This window comes from Protomyctophum parallelum (assembly GCF_964188405.1).
Source record: "Protomyctophum parallelum genome assembly, chromosome: 1".
Lineage (NCBI taxonomy): Eukaryota > Metazoa > Chordata > Actinopteri > Myctophiformes > Myctophidae > Protomyctophum > Protomyctophum parallelum.
This window is the reverse complement of record NC_139697.1, coordinates 64,012,194-64,034,970: the sequence shown is the minus strand read 5'-3', so window position 1 is coordinate 64,034,970 and position 22,777 is coordinate 64,012,194. Positions and strand designations below refer to the sequence as shown.

At 41.6% G+C, this 22,777-nt stretch overlaps 1 protein-coding gene across 1 annotated transcript; it reads left to right on the top strand.

Moving 5' to 3' along the window:
• Nucleotides 1-350: 350 nt before the first annotated feature.
• LOC310853760 (solute carrier organic anion transporter family member 2B1-like) lies at nt 351-20,681 on the top strand (the record flags this gene model as incomplete). Its single annotated transcript, XM_083758193.1, has 14 exons — nt 351-500; nt 13,157-13,294; nt 14,385-14,547; nt 14,935-15,144; nt 15,486-15,584; nt 16,500-16,630; nt 16,885-16,972; nt 17,364-17,528; nt 17,794-17,980; nt 18,198-18,339; nt 19,048-19,205; nt 19,580-19,644; nt 19,788-19,908; nt 20,552-20,681. The coding sequence occupies 14 exons, from the start codon at nt 351-353 to the stop codon at nt 20,679-20,681; spliced, it is 1,947 nt and encodes a 648-aa protein (XP_083614319.1).
• Between the last annotated feature and the right edge of the window lie 2,096 nt (nt 20,682-22,777).

The following is a 22,777-nucleotide window of genomic DNA, read 5'->3' as shown; positions in this document are numbered from 1 at the left end:
TCAAGCTAGGTCTGCAGCCAGGCTATCCTAAAGGAGGCTATCATGCCGGTTGACTGCGGTCCCGACACGATCCACAAAGGAGATGTGGTCATTCCGGAGGAGATTGGTAAGCCCTACTTGGTTCAAGCTGCTTTGGGGTGCTCGTCGACCTGTCTGGATTTCGCAGACATCAAAGATCTGTGCCTCCCACTGAGGAGTTTCTTCCAACCATCTCCATTGAGACCAGTCAAGGACATAATAAAATGTCCCTGCCCAAGGAGAGACCCAGTTCACCAAATAATCATGCTTCCAACCAACTTGAACACCCAAAGAAAATCTTTAAAGATGACAAGTTCACGATCCATGACACAATGCAGGACGAGACGGCAGCATGTGACATGTTTCAGTTCACCACTCTGCAGTTATGTGAAGAGTTGGAGCTAGTGGGTAACAGAATTGCACTGCTATCCTACAACCCATGTCCCCTCAAGGCCTTCTTTGATGAGGGTGGCCCAAGTAAGGTGGGAGAAAGACTGCAGGCCCCATTCCTGCCGATTATTTTAAATGAATATGGGGTCACGTAATTTCATGTAAAATCATTTTTGATTCATGCAAGATGTTTTTAAAGCACTAAATGATTTGGTGGGAGTGTAACAGACCCCGGAATGAAATGGACGAAAGGCTTTTATTTTGAAAGGCTATGTGGGCAAACAGGAAGCTTGCTCACTCACCAGAGTCATACTGTCTAATAAAGAGAGCCCAGCATGCATCAGTCAGAGAGAAAATGTTTGTTCCTCATGTGCTCCAAACCATGATCATTGAAAGCTAAGCCTAACCTCACCAACAGGATAAAATGGAACACCAAACAGATCAAGTGAGTGCTGCAGACCAATGAAATAACAAATGAAATGGAAATGGAACTGCCGGATTTTAATTATTGATTTATTGGTTTTAGTGACTTTCCTGGAGAATGACATGGTTGAGTGACATCATGATATTGGGACACCCGTTAGCACCTAGCTGGAGAGGGAACAAGGTGAATGTCATTTTATGGTTATTGGTTTGTGTCATATTGTTGTGGGATCTTGTTTAGTTGGTATTTTGCTCATGTGGTATTATGGTTTGATATGAACCTTTTTTATTGGTTATTTGTAAACTTATTTGTTTATATGAATGCCTCACATTATTGGATATGTCTGCCTGTATTGATTATATGTTTGTGTCTTGTTTTTAGTTTTCACGTTGATCTATTAAAGAAACTTCACATCATCAGTTGGCCTTCAACCTCTTTATCCAGCCGGGTTCGCTTCATCCGCACCTGTGGCCTAACTGTCTTCTTCTGGGTGGTCACCGTGCAGCCTCATGTCCTGAGCCTTTGGCCTGGCGATGAAAAAGATAAAACACTTTTCAAAGGCTAAAAAAATAATACATTGGTTTATAATGGAATGATGTTACAGCCACACACATAATAGCAATCCCCAACACTTTGTGTTCAAAATTAAACAAAATCAGAGACTTTTAGTTGCTAAATGAAATTATACGAAATTATATCATTTAAAATCATGGCATACATTTTAACTAAATAAAAAGAAGGGGTGACACTTAATGAGGAGGCATGAGGAGATAGATGTGGTAATGGGCATGACGATGACCATGTAGGAGATGACATTGGGCAAGATGATTAGACCACAGCACATGGTCATCACAGAGGTAGTCTTATCAGTGTAGTATCAATTCATATTCCTGTTTTATTATGTATTATTAATTTAGACGCAGCACATCATATTTCATTTTCAGCTCTATTCTTGTATGACTGTGTGATCTGTTCTGAGTAGGTACACATTGTTAAATGTCTGAATGGAGTGTCTTAGCTAGCAAAGCAAGTAGGATAAATAAGACTGTTAAAAGTCTTTCTGTACACCTCTGTATACCGTCCACCTATGGTATCGCTACAAACAAGCCAGTATCAGACGATTGACAGTGGCTTATAATGACTGTATGAGGTTGCTATAAGCTCCAATAAGAAGCTTGATCCAGTGCAAGCCAGATGTTTGTCAGTGTTGGGGTACCTAGCTGCTCTGCTGTGCTATGCAATCTTATGTATAGATTTATGTGTAGGGCATCTGAGTCAATAAATAGCGTCTTCAGCAATATCATAAAAACGTTCACCAAAAAAAACTTTCAGAACCGGTGTCAGACCTGTTGCCTTACAACAACCGAATGCTGTGCATTTTCTTTTATTTTATATTAATTTATTCTCATTTCCATTAAAAATGTAATTATGTTATTACCATCTGTTATACACTAGCCTTCATTTATCAAATAAGGAAATATTACATTTTCACAACAATAGCCTACACGAAGCCTAATGTTTTCCAAAGTTTCCATTGGATTATATTAATTTCAATAGGCCTACTCATGTTCAACTCGGATTGACTAGAAAGTAGCTTAGATTTATTTATTCTTTGCTTTTTACCCACTTTTCTCCCCAATTTAGTCATTGTGCTAATTGATTCCTCCCCACACACATTTCTGTGTTGTCATTGTCACTGCTTTTATTTGTATCCTATACTGTACGTTTTATTCTATTGGCATTGGGGACAGACCAGTTAGGGACTGCTTATACTGTAGGTTTATATACTATAGCCTGTCTTTTGCTTCCCCCTTGTGGTGAACATTTGTTATTGATGTGCTGTCACTGTCACAAACTATTGAAGAGACTTTATTGATAGTGCCTCCTGAGAAACCAGGTGGGACCAAAAAAGGGTTGATGAACCTTATGCCTGGAGTGCTCTCCAATCCCCGCAGGCATACCTTCGCGCACAGCCGCGTCAGAAGAACCTGACGCCCGACGTCAACCCCGGCTTTAACCATAATGCATTTGGGTGTCAAAAATGGCAGATACAGTATGCAAGTTCAGTGTCTTGAATGAGATGTGCTGTGAGTTTGCATATCTGCTATTTTCCAGCATAGGACCGTTGCACAGTGAAGTATAAACAAGCTGCATATCCCATAGGGATATACAGTATACTCCAGGTGGGCAACTGGTGGCCCGGGGGCCACATGCGGCCCCCACCTTCACTTATTGTGGCCCTCAGGTTAATACTATAGGCCCAGAGAGAGAATCAAGAGAGCGCTCAGAGCGCAACTGGGAGAAAATAATGGAAAAAAGGAAAACCTACACGTGACACGCGTGTGTATAGGCTAATATTGAGTTTAATTTAAACCACGCTAAAATGTCACACCAACGCACGCGAAGCATGCACAATCGCACTGTCTCGCACACACACTTTAAAGCTGCCTAACTTTAATTATTTTGTCAGGATAATTTGTTAGTATGTGGGAAAGAAGCTCCACCTCCGTGGCTGACTGACGCGGAGGAGAGCGTTTCCGGGAATCTCCGCGGAGGTGGAGCTTCTTTTCCATCCACCAGCTGTCATGGGCCCTTCAGGGCACAGGGCTTTACGGTCCACCAGGAGGATAGGAGAGTGTGTGATGTTTGGCAAAATGTTTAGGAGTAATTTAAACATGTTTGTTTGGGTTTGTGTGTGTGTGTGTGTGTGTGTGTGTGTGTGTGTCTGAGACGCAACTTGGCCTGTTGTAGCGCCACCATGAGGCTGATTTGAAAACTGTCAAGTGGCATTTCTTCTTCAGCCTATAGTGGGAATAGGCATGCACGGCTTGGGAAGCCGTGGATATGCACGGCTTGAAAAGAGGGCGCTGCTTTTCCTTTATTTTTGATGATGGGTTCAACTTCTCAGACTCAGATTGAACTCTGGGACCGAGGCTAGATTGAAGTAGAGTCTGGAATTTAGTCGACAGGTAACGTAGGCATAGGAGATTAATTGACCAAACCCTGCATTCCTCCAAGGTAACAGGTCATCTCGCCCCTTTGCCAACTCGCCCCTGCGAAAAGTGAAGACGGCTCGCCCCGGGAATTTCGAAAGGTGAAGACGGCTCGCCCCAAGCCGTGGATAGCTTGCCCCCAAAGCGTGGATATCTCGCCACACAGTGTGAATATCTCGCCCCAAAGCACAGATATCTCGCCCCATGTTTATTTCATGTTTATTTGACCTTATTTATTATATTAGAACATTTAGAATCAATGTTGTTTGTCAAAGGAGTACATTTAGAACCAGTTTGTTGTTGTTGGTCAAATGAAAATAAAGCATGAACTTTATGTTGGTATAGCTTTGCCTTTCTTTCTTTCTTTCTTTCTTTCTTTCTTTCTTTCTTTCTTTCTTTCTTTCTTTTCTATGTAAATTCTGCAAGAACACTGCAAATAAACCTGATTACACAAGTGCCCAAATGTAAACACATATTGCCATGCACCAATCACACAATTATACAAATCATACAAACGAGATGGAAATGCTGTGGAGGCTTTCGTGTGTGTGTGTGTGTGTGTGTGTGTGTGTGTGTGTGTGTGTGTGTGTGTGTGTGTGTGTGTGTGTGTGTGTGTGTGTGTGTGTGTGTGTGTGTGTGTGTGTGTGTGTGTGAGTGAGTGAGTGAGTGAGTGAGTGAGAGATCAGCCATCCCCACATAGCCCCACAAGTGCGGAGTCCAATTACTTTGAACTCAGGCCAGGTGGTACTAGGCTACTGCTTAAATCAGCCAACACCCACATGCACACCACATACTGTAGCACCAACCATGCACACCACATAGCACCAACCGAAGCGGCTGCTCTCCATCAGGCTGGGTTGGTACAAACTGTGACATTTGAAGCGTTTGGAAATGGGCATGGTGAGAAGTGTGATGTTCCAAGGAATCCAGGGATTTCTTTTTACAGGTGCTCAGGGTAATTCAGGGTCAGGGTAATTACAGGGGCAATTAAAGCTACTGTTTGTGGAGATGAACTGTGTGCCACTGTGCCATATCATTCTATCCCTCCTTTCCCCTGGACTGGGCTTGTAAAAATACGGCCACAAGGCAGCTGATAATGTAAGTAAAGTGCGAAAACAACCATGCTAAAATAATCTATGGATTTCGTGGTTTATTTTTTGATGAGTTTAGAAGACCAATGCCTCCTGGGATGCCCTAGTTATCTTATATTTTCCGCTCTTATCATCGTACATCATCATGACGTAACATGTCGATTTGCTCGTCCACATGACGTACATTCTCCATTCTTTGTCAATGAGAATGTTTGTGTAAAATGAAAATCTACACTAATAGCTGAATATAGGAGCCCTCACAAAGTGAGGACAGAAAAGTGGGGACGCCAATTGTGATTGGCTGGAATGTGATGATGTATGAGGATGTATGATAAGAGCGCCCCTCACTTCACGCAAGGGGGATTATTTTAAAATAGTAAACAGTATTGGTTTCAAAACACAGTGTTCTATTAATGACGTGCCATTTGTAACTGTCCAAATCAATGCCAATAAGTAAACCTTTTATTGCAAGTCAAAGTGAATAAATGATACAGTGGAAGGTATGCGAGCACACCCAGCTCAGAGTCCAAATAGCATTTATTCAGACCAGGTATGACTAAATCAAAAATTAGTGCAATAATGTGTCACAATGTATACTGCATATTATTGAATGTCCCAACTGAAACTTTAACACTAGACCAGTCAGCATTATGAGTCATTTGAAAGTACAGTAAGGAGTTATATTGATGCACAATAGTATGTGCATCAATGCGTCACTGCGTCAGTATCAATGGCAGTTCTGTAGTTGCGCTGAAAGTTACTAAATATGTATGAATGTATCTGTTGGGGTATTCACATCATAGGAATGGAACCTCATCATGTACAGTACCTGTGTGATAAACTTGTTAATCTGGTAACGTTGCAAATCTTGGCAAAGCTCTGTAATGTATTCAGCTATTGAGAATGTGGATTAAATGTTAAAATGTGCCTATCCATTGTCGTTTTCATCCACTCCCTGTTGACAGGCGTCAGCTTCCGTCCCCCGGACGTAAATTTAGCCTTCAAGTAGTTTCTTACCATGTAGTATATTATGGCACAACATAGAGGGTAAATGGGAGAGGAAGAAAAAAATGTGTGATTTTATTTACAAAGAAAGTAATGACAAAAAAGCTGTTTCCCAAAACAATGGATCAGGGAAACATACTGCCAAACATGCTAAAAAGTAAAGCAATGCAAATGCATAATGAACAAAATAACAAATTACTCTTTGTGTGGGCGTGGCCCACTTGGCCCAGCAATGTGGCCCAGGTGGAAGAAGCGACTCAGCATGAACAGGGCAGGTCTTTTATAGTGTGTGAGGACTGAGGAGATGGTGGCAGCTGTCTCCCGGCTCTCCCCCTTCCCCTGATCACCTCCCGACTCCACCCTCCAACCAACACTGCAACAGTTAGAATCCCCTGCATTTCATTAGAGACTGTCACTGTTTTACTAGATTAAATGTAATTAGAAATAACATTTAAAATGAATTGGAATATTATGTTTACTCCATGAAAGTGATAGTGTTCTATGTAGAACACGACCTACGGTACAGTCATAAAATGAATTCAAGTCAGTTAATCAGTGCAGTCGTAAAGTACGATAGCTATCAGAGGTTAAAGTGCGAATGGCTTAAAAAATATTTCTATTCTGTTACTATAATACATTGTCCCATAACTGATTCTGACTACATTTCAAAATGGTATTGGTTTTTAAGAAAGTCAAAAGGGCAGTGCCCTCAATACCCTCACACCTGACTAAGTACTTCTCCAAAGTGAGAGACACGCCCACAGCCACAATTCTACAGGCGGTTAAAACGATCTGGTAGTATGCAAATATAGAACAAACATGGGACAATTCTCATTCTACTACTCTGTTCATGTGTACTACTCTGTTCATGGTGTACATAGCAACCCTAACCCATAAATTAACTTAAGTTTTTGAGCATCATCCGGTGTGCAGACTATATCATTATTTTCTATTATTCTAACCTCTGTCCGGCACCTGATTTTCAGTGAGTGGATGTTGTATTGTGCTTTTCCTTCTACTACTCGGCCACCAAAATGTGGAATACCCTGACACCATCCATTAAAAAAGTTAATCACTGGATTATTTCAAAACGGGCCTGAAAAATCATCTATTAGGAGACCACAAGGAAGGATAAGTCCATTTTCCCATAGAAAGGTCTCATTCACTTTGTATTCGTTGATGTATATATATTTTTTGTTGCTATGCTGATGAATTGAATACACAGGCCTACAGTAGGACCACAATGGAAACAATGTCCTCTGAATGTCTGACTGTACGTGCTGTTTTTGACTGGTCTGCAAAACACAAGAAGGCTAACTGGTTTGGAACCCTTGACCCTGGAACTGTGTCGGAGCCAATAAGGCTTCAGGCAGGCTTACGAGAACATTTTTTATTCAAATAATAATTAACTTGACATGAAGGAATTTCATTAAACCACATTAACCATAAGGCTGGTTCTGTCTGTCTGTCTGTCTGTCTGTCTGTCTGTCTGTCTGTCTGTCTGCCTGCCTGCCTGCCTGCCTGCTATTGAGGTGATTGAGTTGATTAAAAAAAAAAAACATTATTGTTGATGTGCATAAATCTATTCTCTTCAGATATTCAGAATATTTATCCTACCTTTATTAATCAGATTAATTTATTGACTCATTCTTTGTTTTGTTTTGTTATAAAGTTATTGACTTATTCTTGCGTGTGTGTGTGTGTGTGTGTGTGTGTGTGTGTGTGTGTGCTCGCGCGTGCGTGCGCGCATGTGTGCACGTGCGTGTATACTAAGACATAAAAAGTGGTGGTTTCCACTGTGGCACTGATGACATCAGCATTGTAAAATAAATATGTGATCATGTGCACAAAGAAGGGTTGCCCACCCTGCACCATTGATTCACAAACCATACAGTATGGGTTCAAATTCCACCACTCCACTGTACATATTAAGTCCAGCAGCATAACTACAACGGGAGGAGCTGCCAGCCTGCCAGGGAAACAATACCACCACCGGTGTCTCTGCAAAAAGCTGCAAAAGTGAGTCTGATTGAGCTGTTTCTTTCTGGTGGTGCTACAATTGTGACTTTGATTAGGTTTGTAGGCCTACAGCCAAATTACAACCCTAATAAAACTAACATTTAATGTCAGTAAATGTATTGTTGTGCCAGGCAACTGGGGGGGGGGGGGGGTCTCAGAAGCTCTCAGAAGAAAATGTTACGTGCATTATATACAAGACATTTGACTTTTTGTACTGTTTGATTTATATGTTTAGGCTACGTTGTTAGACAGCAGCATTGCATAATGAATGAAATTACCTTAAAGTTTAGTCAAGTTTTTAAGTTATCCACCCAAAACTGTGTCACCACTCATCACAATCAGGCTTAGCTGATCGTGATGGTTTATGAGGCTTATGAGGATTCATGTGATATTGTGATTCATTGCTACTGTACATATACAGTGTCAGGAGAGTCTGAGGACATACAGTACTAAACCTACTCATATGTGTACGTATGTTATTCAATGTGCACTGTACTCTAGCAGAGAGAGGCACTCAGCTGTGTCTCCACCCGGCAGGAGCAGGTTTTCAAACAAGGAACTCAAACAAAGCTAGAAAAAAAGGCCCCTCAGGGCACAGGACTCCACCAGGGCAGGTCAGGTTGTGGCCTCCTGGTGGTGCTATAATAGCCAATGTGAAAAGGGTGACATTTCTTCTTATGCCTTGGATGGCAATTGGATGATCTGAGGCATTTTGTTTCAAAAATGTGTTTTAAAAAAATCCACCTGTTGGTGGCACTAAAACAGGCCAATGAAAAGGGTGGGATATATTCCTCATCCTAGTAGGAAAGTCTGTGAAAGATTACATGTAAATTGCACTCTCATGATTTGAGGCTTTTTGTTCAAAACGGGCCAATCCTGCAAACTTTGAAAGCTGATGTGTGTGTGATGTTTGGCAAAATGTTTAGGAGTAATATAAACATGTTTTGTTTGTTTGTTTCTTGCAACAATTTTCTTCATTTTGTTGAGGAAATGCAGAGCCAGATCACTCATAGCATCTCTGAGGATAGAATTCTGGATGAGCAGGACATGTGCAGCATTTTGTACAAAACGGGCTACTCCTGAAAACTTTGGAAGGCAATCTTAGCTAATCAGTGTAGATGCTGATAAATCCAACAGGCTCGTCTTGATCACATGACTACAGAGATCATGTGTACCGATTTGCGTGAGATTTTGATTAAATCTGTGCAAACAAACAATGTGTTTTGCAGAAATCGGCCTCATGGTGGTGCTATAACAGGCAGATGTGGAGGGATGCAGGGAAAATGTTTTTCCATGGCCTCTAGGGAGTGCGCATACATAAGTTGTCAATGCAGTTATAGGTAAAAACAGGAATTGGCCTGTTATAGCGCCACCGTGAGGCTGATTTGGGGGGGGAAATAGTGGCATGTCGTCCTCAGCCTAGTGGAAATGTGCGTGTATAATTTCATGGAAATTGGACACTGTGTTTGTGATTTGTGGCATTTTGTTCGAAACGGACCAATCATGTGAGCTTTGGAAGCCAATCTTAGCCAATCAGGATGGAAGATGGGAAATTGTGCAGATTTGTGTTGATCACATGGAAATAGTGTATACCGAATTGTGTGATGTATGGATAAAATGTGTATGAGTTATCTACAGAAATGTGTTTTGCCTAAATCGGCGTCATGGTGGCGCTATAACAGGCCGTTGAGGAATATTTGGGGCAGAGGTTCGTCATTGGCATCCAGGGAGTGTGTGTGCACAGTTTGGCATGGATCGGGCCAACGGTGCCGGAGATTAGCTTATAACGGACGGAAGGAAGGACACACACGGACGGAGTGCAAAACATACTCTCTCCCCATGCCTTCGGCCTGGTGGAGACAATGACCATCCCGAAATGACCATCCGAAAAATATAGGAGATCACCAATCCCTTATGTGCAGACACCTAAATTACAGTAGATAATTTTTTAGATGATTAGATTTTAGCCTAGATATTTGGTGTAATTTTGATTTAATTTGATACTGCCTTAATAATTTGCTAAAAAAAAATAAAACTACACAGTGGCACAGATTTATTATACACAAAAATGCTTAAAGGATAAGCCAAAAAAGAAAAAGCCCTTTTTTCCATTTACAGTTTGGGAAGGGCACCTGTAGGTGTGGTTTTGAAGGAGGGTAAGGACTGGAGTCACACTTTATACAATATGACTGCTGGTAGGGCATTCCACGTTCTGTAGTAAAACGAATTTGACCGTATTGTTGTGCGGAAACTGGGTTTTGTGCCTGTGTCTGCAAGTTCCTGCGAGTTCATCAGTTCGTTTTTAATGCCTTTGTGGTACTAATGTACCACGAGTTGCATGCATAGTTGATTAGGTGAGTGCTTCTGCTAGTGTAACCCAGGTGAAAATAGCCAAGTCAATAAAATAAGGATTGCAAATGGACTTATAAATGGATTTAGGATATAAACCAGGTTAACATAAAGTAACCAAACTTCTACTGAAGAGCTTTAAATAATGAAAACTAAATAGGATTTGTCTAAAACTATTTTACTATACAGAGTACAATGTAGGGGTTTATATTTATTCTGTATACACATTCATCTACTTGTATGTCTTTGAGAGAGCTATGCAATGCTCTGAACAAGCCAATGAACCAATTGACCAATCAGGTCTCTCAATTAATAGACTGCACTTTGGAGAATCACCAGCCCAGGTGATGTGATTCAGCTAATTACATGGAGAGAACAGGAGAGAGAAGCCTGTTGAGCAGACAATTTGACAAACAGAGAGGAAAGACAAGATTTGATGAATGTGAACAGATTGTTTTCATTTAAAGAGAGTTTTGATTGATCCAGTCTCTTTTTGAGAGAAGAGTGCTGATCCTTTTGATCCGTTTGATCCTGGAACCTGTTAATTGTGTGAACTTTGTGAACACTGACTTGGTCAGGTCTTTTGCTTTGATTGGATTGATTCGAGTGATATTGGCATATCACTCTGGCGAGCTACCCAAGATTCCCCGGATCAAGATCCTCAACACAGCTGTCCCCTTAAACAGATAAGAGATTGAGCCTTTGGTAGTGTGGTGTGGTAGAACTCAACACCATTACCACTGCAGCACACAGTGAAACCCTCAGTGTGCTAGCCATTTGTAGTGCACTTCCACTGCATGTACACATTGCACACACCTACCATACCTGGATGGACATACAGTGAACTTTACAGTCACAATACACTGAACTGAACATATTTACACTCAGACGGACTCTCAGTGAACTCTTCAGAACTCTCACATTTCTACTCATTATCACTGCCCCTCACAGTGGGAAGTGCATTGGACTATATTACCTTAAAGGAGATTTATGGCTATTATTACTTTTATGTGAATTGGAATGTGAATGTGATTATTTGATGTTGTATGTGTTCCAGTGATTAAGTTAAATTGATTATGCTTTTACTTTGAATACTTTAAAGGTGAAACAAGAAGGTAATTTGATAAATAACAAAGTATTTTGATTTAATAAAAATACATTTCATTGGTTAAAAGCTAATACTTACCGTGAACCTAAAAGAGGAATAATACCTTAAAAACAACTTAACTTAGTTACTTACCTTAAATAGATCTAAAACCTGAAAAGGAAACTAAAATAGATAGTGAATAAATAGGACTAAAATAGAGACTAAAATAGCATAAAAGGTATTTACCTGCTTTTCCTGTGGGATCATAGGATTAATATAGGAGGTACTTATCTGGTCTCTCACAACTGTCTAAGTACAGTTTTGTCTTGTATTGTTTATTGTTTTGTATGAGAATTATCATTGTTGTGTATCTGCCATTCTATTTTTATTTTGTGTCAATACAAGCCATCAGGCTATTACTAAACCTTATCCATTGTCTGTGGTCTAAAGTATTCTCCTTGCTTACTGCTCTTCCGAACCTAGTAACTAGTCCTATACCCTGATAAAAACTAAGGGGTTACACTAGTGTCCACAATGTGTTCCCAACTTCCAAGTCCAACTGACCACTGAGGAGATCCTGATCCTGCATCTAATCCTCGCCTTCTTCCTCAGGGGAGGGAGGGACTAAGGGCCGATTCATACTCCTATTTTACCGCTGTTTCGGCACTGTAGTGCCGAAATGATTTCGGCTCGTCAGAAATTTTCAGTAGCACCGAAGAGCCGACTTTAGGACGGTACCCGCCCCCCCCCCCCCCGAACCTCAAATGACGTCAAATTGTAGGCTCTACAGCGCCGAACCGACTTTTATTCGGCTCTAAAATAGGAGTATGAATCGGCCCTAAGGCCTTGTTCAGACTGGCTGCCCAAATACAACCAAAATCCGATTTTCTCTCCAGATTGGATTCAGATTTGTTTTGAGTCTGAACATTATTCAAAACTGATTTCCATGTTGTTTTTTTGCTGTTCAGACTTGATTAAACCAATCATATTTCAATCTAAGACTTAAGGAAATGACGTGATCGAGGGACGTGAGGATGGAAAAAAAGAATTCGAATAGATTTCAAATTTCCCCTGAATTCCTTGCTTCACAACACAACTTTCAATTTACCGTAGACATATTAGACAATAGCCCATTTCCACCTACCTACAGTAGAAAATTGGGCATCTAAACAAGGCAGAGTCAAAAGAAGAGAGAAACGCAGATTGATTGTTAGATTATGTAACATTGTTACAGGCAATAATATAATTACTGCCATACAATGCTGCTATGTCATGCATATGTAACTCTGTTAATCAAACATTGACTCTGTCATAGGCTGAGCTTTTATGCGCAAATCTTTCCCTAAACATTGAGAGAAAAAGGTAAATTCCAATGTCACACACTGAAACAAGATTCATTTTACCTGTCATCGACAGATTTCGGACAAAGCACATCTATCTGTGTGACAGATGGCCGGGTGTCGCAGTCCATTCAAGAGCCTTGAGGTATGTCTTTTCACACGATGCAACTTGCTGTCCTCATACTGTATAAGGGCCCGTTATTACTAATACGTGAGTGCGCTCCCAGTGCACATTTCCGAACACACCCAAGAAAACGATGTTCTAGTTTGTCAACTGGATATTTAGAACATATGCTCTTTATAGATAGATAGATAGATAGATACTTTATTCTGGGAATTGCTGTTTTAAGAGACCATAGACAGATGATGTAATAACAGAGCTACATTAATTGTATACAGTATTCTAATTATCTGACTTCTCTCTCCCCCACTTTGTTTAGTTCTTTGTCTTCTGCCATGGACTGCTGCAGTTGGCTCTGCTGTTAGTGTCTGGTTTTATGAAGGGTGGCATCCCCACCATAGAGAGACGCTATGGGTTCTCCAGCACGGAATCTGGCCTCCTGTCTGGTTTCAATGAGGTGAGCCCTAGTTATCTCCACACTTCACTAGCCCATTACGAGCAAGATGTCTCGGGACAGCACTCTCTGGCATTTCACATAAGGGATGTTTAGATATTGGCTTTTTCCCCCAATGTCGGATTTCGATATTTGTCCAACTCTTAATTTCTGATTCCGATATCAACACGGATATATACGGTTTCACCAAAAGTAAACTATATCAGAAATATAATAAAACAAAATGGCTATAATATCAATACCAGTAAGACGCCCTGAGGGCGAGAAGCGACCTTTCCCGGCCTAAAGGGTCAAAACAACAGGTCTGGGAATGCCCATACAGTATATGGAACTTCTTTGTTCTTTTAAAAACTTTTCTTTTAATTGACGTTTTCTGTGTGCTAATTAGTAAGGCCAGGCGGAGCCTCGGGCCAGCCCAGTTAAGGCCCTAGTAGGGCCAGGCCTTAATTAACTGTTGAGAGCTGCAGTCTTCGCAGGTTGCTGGGCTAATGAAGTGTGACTGACATGAAATGCAGGTTTTCATAGTATATCTAGTTCAGACTTCACGCACAACAGACAGTAAAACAAACAAGTTGATTATTCTGCTATAGATCTTTGTTTAGTCTGTAAAATAGCATGATATTCTCTGATAATTAATTTGTATGATATTATCTGCTGATAATATCGGGAGGGCGATAATTTCTGACATCCTTACACAGAAGCATTTTTTTGGAACTCAGACCATTCCTCTACAAGGTCATGTTCATGCCATGTCCGCAATGGTCCACCCCCTTATACTACGTCAGATCCTGCTTGTAGCTGAACCGGCATTCAGTTTCCCTTCTTGCCTCCACAGAGCATACAGTAAATTATATTTCTCATGACCTGACGAGGATGTAACTGAACCATCGAAACGTTGTCGCTTTATTACTTGAACCCTGTTAATAAAATAAGGGCTTAAACTGTCTGAGCTGGACCAGTGCCTCCTTTTCTCCTGTAACCTGTCCTGCCTCTGAGATGCACCAGACTGGCCTGCCATAGCATAGGCTAGAGGCGCGATTGGAACCCCCTTCTGAATAAATATTTCTCTTGTTGGGGCTGTATTAATGTGCAGGTGGGGAGCTTGTTGCTCATAATCTTTGTGAGTTTCTTGGGGAGCCGTGTTCACCGTCCCAAGTTCATCGGAGCAGGAGCTCTGATCTGCAGCCTGGCCTCCCTGCTCGTTACTCTGCCTCAGTTCCTGGGAGATCCCTACACATACACTGACCACGTCAGCTGTGAGTCGCACAGCACGCATGTTCACACATACATTACAGTGGTGTACAGTTTTTACTTTACTGGAGTACTACCAATATTCTGTGCTTTTACTTTTACTCCTCTAGCCTACATTTCAGAGGCAAATATACTTTTACTCCACTACAATTATTTGAAAACTTCATTTACTACTTTATTATTACAAAAAACATAGATTACCCACTTCTGCGTATTGAGTATTTCTGCATTGCCGTATTGATACTTTTACTGAAGTAAAAAACAATGGAGAACTTTTTCCACCACTGCATACATAGATGAATGCACACTTACAAAAAGTAACAGACATGATTCTGGCTGTGGACAGTTCTATTCCATCTACCTGCTGTCTCTCTCTCTGTGTGTTCAAACAGCAAACAGCTCTGGCCTCTGCCAAACAGACAACGCCACGGTGTCACCCGAACAGGGTTGCACATCACAGGGAAGCACAGCACAGCAGTGGATCTACCCTGTCCTGCTCGTGGCTCAGCTACTGCTGGGCATTGGCACTGTTCCTATCCAGCCCTTTGGCATCTCCTACATTGATGACTTTGCCAGCAAGAAGGCCTCACCGATATACCTTGGTATGCGCTAGTGGGCACAAAACAAAGTTTGATTACTTGGGAGGGAGAGTGGAAGCGTAGATCAGTGATTAGAATAGAATAGAATATTTTCTCCACATCATGGCAAACCTTGTAGGGAATTGTGAGAGCCAGCTGCATGATAGATTCACAACAGAGTTTTTGATGCACGAGCACAGGAACTGTTTTCTCCACTTTTTGTCGCATTTGTGAAATAAAAAACACAGAAAACAAACAGTGGCATTGTCATTTACAACAAGGTCACCTTTGTGTAGGCCTATAGATGTTTCTCTGCCAAAAGCAACTCAATTCTTACCCTTTGCTGTGGTTTCTCTTCTCTGCAGGTGTTCTTCTGGCAGTGAGTTGTTTTGGTCCGGCTCTTGGTTTCCTTGTGGGTGGCTTCACGCTAAGCTATTACGTGGACTTCGACAAGCTGTCGCCAGGTTAGCAGAGGTTATTTGTCATTATACGTGAAGTATGAATATTATAAAGGAAGGAAGAAGTGGTTCACAGTAGGCTAAAGTGAAGCATAGCGGGGAAATGTACACCAGTTAATTATTCTGATAATACACACAAAACATTATTGCTCCTATAGGGATGACCCTGTCTGTCTATATGTGTGACAAAAATGGGACATTGTGAAACTCATGATCAAGTGCAACTCATTAACCAGCTGCATGGAATACTTATTGTGGCTGGAATCTTTTGGTTCTCAAAAATAAATGAATGTTTTCACCATTTTAAACCATATGCGTGGACATACAGTAACATATGCAAAAACAAGGACATTTATATTTTTACAGTCTAATCTTGGTTTCTATCTATCAAAAACGAGTCATCTGTCATCTGTCAGTGTGTCAACAGGTATTATCTTGAGATGGACTCAAATCCTCCATCGCTCTATGATTCATGTATTATGGTAGACACTAGAGGGCAGTGCTGCATATTGAATGGCTGCCGAAGTTACAAGATTTTACCTATTTGTAAAGCATAAACAGTACAGTAAAATATGTTTCCAAACTTTTGAGGAGGGATAGTTAATGCAGTAACAGGAACATGATTCAGCATTAGATTTTTTTCTTTACATTTTGTGGGTATCACTGTTCAAAGATGGATGGACTGTTATCTATTTTTGAGACAGAAATGCACAGTTTTGCCGGATGCTGGCCTGGCACTAAAGGAAAGGTCATGGTGTTATCACAAATAGGTTTCTGCCTCCTGGGATCATGAAAGTACAGAAAAGGTTTCATGGCAATCTGGCAAACCTTTCTATACAGACAAACAAACAGACGTATGTACTGTAATAAGATTGTTTAGTTGTTTTCATTGATTCTTTAGTGGTTCTCTGCTGTCTCCAGATGAGATCCAATTGGACCCTAGAGATCAGCGCTACGTGGGAGCCTGGTGGCTGGGCTTCTTAGGATCTGCCATCCTCCTCTTCATCACAGCGCTGCCCTACATGTTCTTCCCCAGGGAGATGCCCAAAAAGGTGCAGTATAGTGGTGTGTGCGTGAATGCGTGTGTGTGTGTGTGTGTGTGTGTGTGTGTGTGTGTGTGTGTGTGTGTGTGTGTGTGTGTGTGTGTGTGTGTGTGTGTGTGTGTGTGTGTGTGTGTGTGTGTGTGTGTGTGTGTGTGTGTGTGTGTGTGTGTGTGTGTGTGTGTGTGTGTGTGTGTGTGTGTGTGCGCGCGCGCGCGCGTGTGCATGTGCGTGCCCACTGTGTTATCTCTGTTTCCTTTGGTCAGGATGATGATGAGGATGATGACCCAAAAACAGAGAAGGAGCAGCCAGCAGGCCCGGAGCAGGAACAAACCCTCACTCAGTTCCTCAAAAGTGAGACTTGCAATTTACCTGTTATGTCTGCTGCAGGGTACAGGTGACTCCACAGGGCAATGATGATTGCACCAAATTAATTCTAGATTCTCTCTTTTTAATTTTACATCTCCACCAGGCCAAAGGCCAGGGACCGAGACCGAGACATAGACATCAAGTGGGGGGAAATGTCCGCAGTTATCAAAGCCATAAATCATCTTTAAATTATTATATTAAATTAATATTGGTAAGCGGGGGCTTAAAATCTGTGTGACTTAACACACTAACATGATTTCTCCACACTTCTCCTAATAGGCTTGGGCCCCAAAAAGGTTTTCAGAAATGTTAGGACAGGTAAGTATTTTTCCTTTCTGCTCATCCTCATCCCATGTCTTATCCTTACCTCCACCAGGTTTCCCTCGCATCGCCGCGAGGACATTCCGAAGCCCCGTCTTCCTGTTGGTAGTGTTTGCCCAAGTGTGCATGACAGCGCTGGTGGTCGGCGTCGCCACCTTCATGGGAAAGTTCATTGAGAAACAGTTCAGCCTGTCTTTCTCTTTCGCCAACATGATGATAGGTGAGCTAGTGCTGCACTAGAAACCCTCCATTTTGTAAGCCAGCTAGGCGTTGACTAATTTGTTCTCCAAATAGACTTATTCACGTGTACAGAAGTGGGGGAAAGGCGGGACAGCTGCTTTAATTTTTTAGGCAGAAATATTTGAAAATTGTGGGAGCAAACACATCTGTCTCTCAAGAGACTTACTTGGGTGCATTTGCACCTGGATATTTAATGCAGGTAGTATGTACGTATCATATACAGACATGTACTCTGTTCCACGCAGGTGGAGTCGTTATTCCATTTGCTGTGCTGGGCATCTTGCTGGGTGGAGGTCTGATGCGGAAGTTGAATCTATCTTTGTATGGCGCTGGCAAGCTGTGTTCTGCAGTCGTACTGCTGGCCGTGTGCACGGCTATACCGCTACTAATGATTGGCTGCCCCACGCAGACAGTTGGTGGCGTATTCCCCCAGTAAAGTATTTATGGAGGATTCCATGGTTGCTTTCTGTATGTTGACTTTGGTTCAAGATCTCTGTATGTGCGTGTGTGAGTGGGTGGGTGTGAGAGAGTACACACAGACTGACACAGTACATGCATGTTTTTGTATGAACCAGCAGGAACTAATTACTACATTGCTGATGTTCTGTTGTCCTACTAACACATTGTGTCTTTGTTTTTGTTTCTTTAGCAATGATCCCATGTCATGTAATGCTGACTGTGCATGTCCTAAGGAGGCATTCAACCCAGTTTGTGGCTCAGATGGAGTAGAATTCAGGTCCCCCTGTCATGCGGGCTGTCAGTCTATGCAGATGGATGACATGAAAGTTATGGTAGGTGCTTGCTTTGCAAGAGGAGAGGGGAACAGGAAGGAAACGTGTGGCAATTTTCCATTTAGGTCTTTAGTTATTTAGTAGACACTCTTACAAAGTGCAAGGTGAAATTAAATGGCACAAATTACAGTGAAAATTGTCTTCGTGCAAACTTAATGGACCCATGATCATTACGAGATCTGATTGGTTAAAAAGGTTTTAAATAACAGACACAAATAGACCTGTGAAATTTGTTCCCACATTGAATTTGTTCCAACATATTACAGAAATGTCCCTTACAAACATCAGTGGTATTGCTGAACAAGCTAGAAAGAGAATAGTGTCGTGGAAATAGACCTTGGTACAGCTGTTAATGACAGCAACAGGAGCTGTGGAAATACAACTGCTGTGAAGTTAAACACTCAATGGTTCACAATTATACATGTAGTTAGATTAGTTTTTTTTAAACAGATTGGCATTCTAAAAGTACTATTATAACCACCTCTACTACAAAGTAACTAAGATAACAGGTTCTGCATCAGCTGTTTTTGCAATGACTTGTTCCAAAGCAAATACCTGAATGCTGCATTGAGTAAAGCACTTGGACCAGCTTAAAACTGCAATTTGTAAAGTGAAACTTTTGCCAAGCCAATGTTTCTTTATATAATACAGTCCGTGCTGTACTGAATATAGTGTTTTTTACATGGTTTTTGACTTGTCTCCCCACAGAACTATACATCATGCAGGTGTGTGGACGAAGGCCATGCGATGCCAGGGGCTTGTGGCAGTGACTGCACCCACGTCCTCCCTGTATTCATGGCGTTAGCCGCTGTCACCTGCTTCCTTGCCTCCACCTCCCAGACACCCTCCTTCATGATGATACTCAGGTACAGACAGATGGAGAGACACACATGCACACACACGTTGCACGCACGCACACACGTACACACGCACGCACGCACGCACGCACGCACACACACACACACACACACACACACACACACACACACACACACACACATCATGACATAACACAGATTATTTTCCATTATCCCTTTTTTTAGAACAACAATGGTAGCAGATGTGTATCGGCAGCTGTTTAAAATTCAAATGGTGCTACCATGGCTGCAATGGAAACACTACAAGAGATGGACTAACACGTGCACATGCTCCCTCTTAAAACACACCAACAAGTATACTCTGTCTCTGTCTCTGTCTCTGTCTCTGTTTCTGTCTCTGTCTCTGTCTCTGTCTCTCTCAGGATAGTACCTCCAGAAGATAAGTCCTTCGCAGTTGGTGTCCAGCACTTTCTTTGGAGGGTCTTGGGTAAGACAAAATGAACCCTCACATATAAATATTTTCACTACGAGTTAAACCAACAATAGTATTTTTCTGTGAAGGTTTAAAGGGCCTAATATGAAATTTCAATTCATCTTGATTTTTGGTCACACACAACTCTCTCTCTACAGCGTTCTTGCCAGGCCCGGTGTTGTATGGCAGTGTCATAGACACCACCTGCATCCTGTGGGGCGAGAAGTGTGGCCAGAGGACTTCCTGTCTCTACTACGACATGACCAACTTCAGACAGAGGCAAGTACACTACCTCCCAAGCAGGGTTGTCAATACATTAGCTGATGGTAAAAACTGTCCAAGTCCCCACCAACTCACCCATCCACCCATCCATCCATCCACACACTCACCCACCCATCCATCCATCCATCCATTTTCAACAGTGTAGCAGACCCTAGACTTCCAGAAACATGACTCAACAAATTGGGTACAAATGATCTCTGAAGTCATGTAACAGTGACCGTCAAACAGGGTTTTGATATCGCAGTTGCCAATGCCTAAAAAGCACTCAAAAGCGACAACATCGGCCCAGGCCGTAGCGTAACGGTCTGGGCACCGGACTGGTGATCCAGTCGCGGTGTGCCGCGGGTTCGACTCCCGGACCCGACACGGCCTTTACCGCATGTCATCCCCCCATCTCTCTCCCGTTTCCTGTCAGCCTACTTTCTATCCCTTAAAAAATCAATAAAGGCGTAAGCCGCAAAAAAATATCTTAAAAAAAGAAAGAAAAAAAGCGACAACATCCAGCTAACAGATATAAAAACCTATAGATATATACAACGTATTTAGTACAAGTACAACCACAAATTGTTATAACATATTATGCCTAGGTTCTATGGTATAATACATTCAGTGACATTGTACTCATGCTGCTGCTCCGTAGGTTCATGGGCACTCAGCTCAGCTTCATCATTGGAGGGCTGATCTTCTTCGTGCTGTCCATGCTGGTCCTCCGGAGGCAAGAGAAGACGAGAGAAGAGGACCACCATGAGCTAAAGGAAACACAAATGTAACATTTATTTTTAAACTTGTTCATCAAATGTATTACAACATTATGTGTTAATACATTTGATAAATGCTTTTGATACATGTACAATGCACTTTCTAAATGTATTTAAATACATTTGATGAATGAAAATACATTAACAGATATTATTGTTTAGATGTACAGTACTGTATAAGTGCATTTGATTAATGCATGACATATATTTTCCAAAATGGGCATTAGTGCACGAATGTATTCGTATTTATTTCCTTTGGAGCAAATTAATATCTTTCACCATCAAAATGACAGCAAAATTATTATTTTTCTGAGATTCCGGTATAGGGAAATAACACTGGACCATGTATGCACAATGGGGATGGCTCCAGGGGGAGCCACTGCCTGTCCACCTAGTGGTGGACAGCACCTAAGTACATATTTACTTTTACAGTTACTGACTGTACTATTAGAGTATTAGAGTACTAGAGTATATTTGGATACTTATGACCAGGGCCGGCTTAATGGCAGAGCTTTAGGTGCTGCAGCGCAGGGCACCAACCTGGCAACCTGGGTTGCCAAACGGCAGAGAGAAAGTGAAAACAGTCTCGACTCGCCAATTCTCCTAATTCCTTGATAGTAGTTATTCTGGTGGTCAATAAAGGTGTACATTATAATTGTATGAATTATATTCTGTATCTTTTCACTGCTATAAAAAATATGAAATCGAAAGCAGACTGACTGTCAGTGTCTCACTATTTTCATCTGTATTTGGGTTTCCATTTTTCCATACCATGATGGGAGCCTAGATTGAAAAAGCCATTTCCACCATGTAAACAATAATGCACATTTTAAGTAAATGGAGACCAAACTTTTCTACTATATCCATGTTAGTATTTTGGTATGAAAACACCTTTTTTCCCTGCTACGGTTCAATAGTTAGGCTATAGCCAAAACATTAATTCAGCCTGTTATTGTTCCAGAATTGGGACACCATTGAGAGAGAAAATGTGGGTTGAAGTCCTTCCTCGGTCCAGTAGTGCCGCTCGGTCCAGTAGTGCCCTAGAGTAACAAACAGACAGACGGACAGACAGACAGACAGACAGACAGACACTGGCTGTTACGGCCTAGAGGAGATAATTACTGTTGTTTGCTAAAAGCTCAAGAGACCACAATGCCCCTAATGGTGACTGTTTCATCCCTGCTAACCCGACTCCTCGTCACTGTTACACAGAATAACATCACTGCAATAGGAGACGGTCATTAATGAGATCCTCTGTGAACTGGTCTGAACAAAACACCTATTAACAGTATATGATGATAATTAGGCCCAAGAGAGCCAGAGAGCGGGTTGTTTGTCAGACCTATCTGGAACTCAGAAGATAACACTAATCACAGCACATGATAGTGATAGCTAATTCAAAATAAGTTAAGCTATTAAAAACTAATTGTCAACCCTGATAGCTCCTGGGATATATGGGCCTTAGAATTCACTCTCTAAGGCACTGCAATATTATATCTGAAAACATTTCCTTGTTCTTCAAAAAAGGGCTTTGCATTGACATAATACAAATAGTATGAGTAATATATATATATATATATATATATATACATATTAAACAGCACCAAACAACAGAGAGAGGGAGAGAGAGAGAGAGAGTGGAAAATGAGGAAAATAATTGGTACAGTAGGGATAAGAAGTGAGCCCTACAGTAAGTTGACCTCTGTCCACTGGCCCTGGAGTCGGGCCCCAGATCCTACAATATGTTATCCCTAATTCTATTAGCTGTTGGTCAGTGGGAGCGATGGGGTTACCTTTAAGCCCCACACGGACTGCTCATTACACACCACACTGTACTACTGTACCACTGTACCAGTGCCATAAACACAACCCTAACCTATACATGAATGCTCCTGGATTGTTACTCAGTACACACTACGCACGCACACATGCATGCATGCACACACGCACATACATACTCACACATACACTCACACACACGTACACATTATTTATCCTGGCTTCTTGGCCAAACTCATAGGCATTTCTTTTTGCCACTGGCAGATTCACGTCTGGCCCCTGCGAAACAATGAAAGTTGCTAACTACGGTATAGCCTTTAAACTAATGA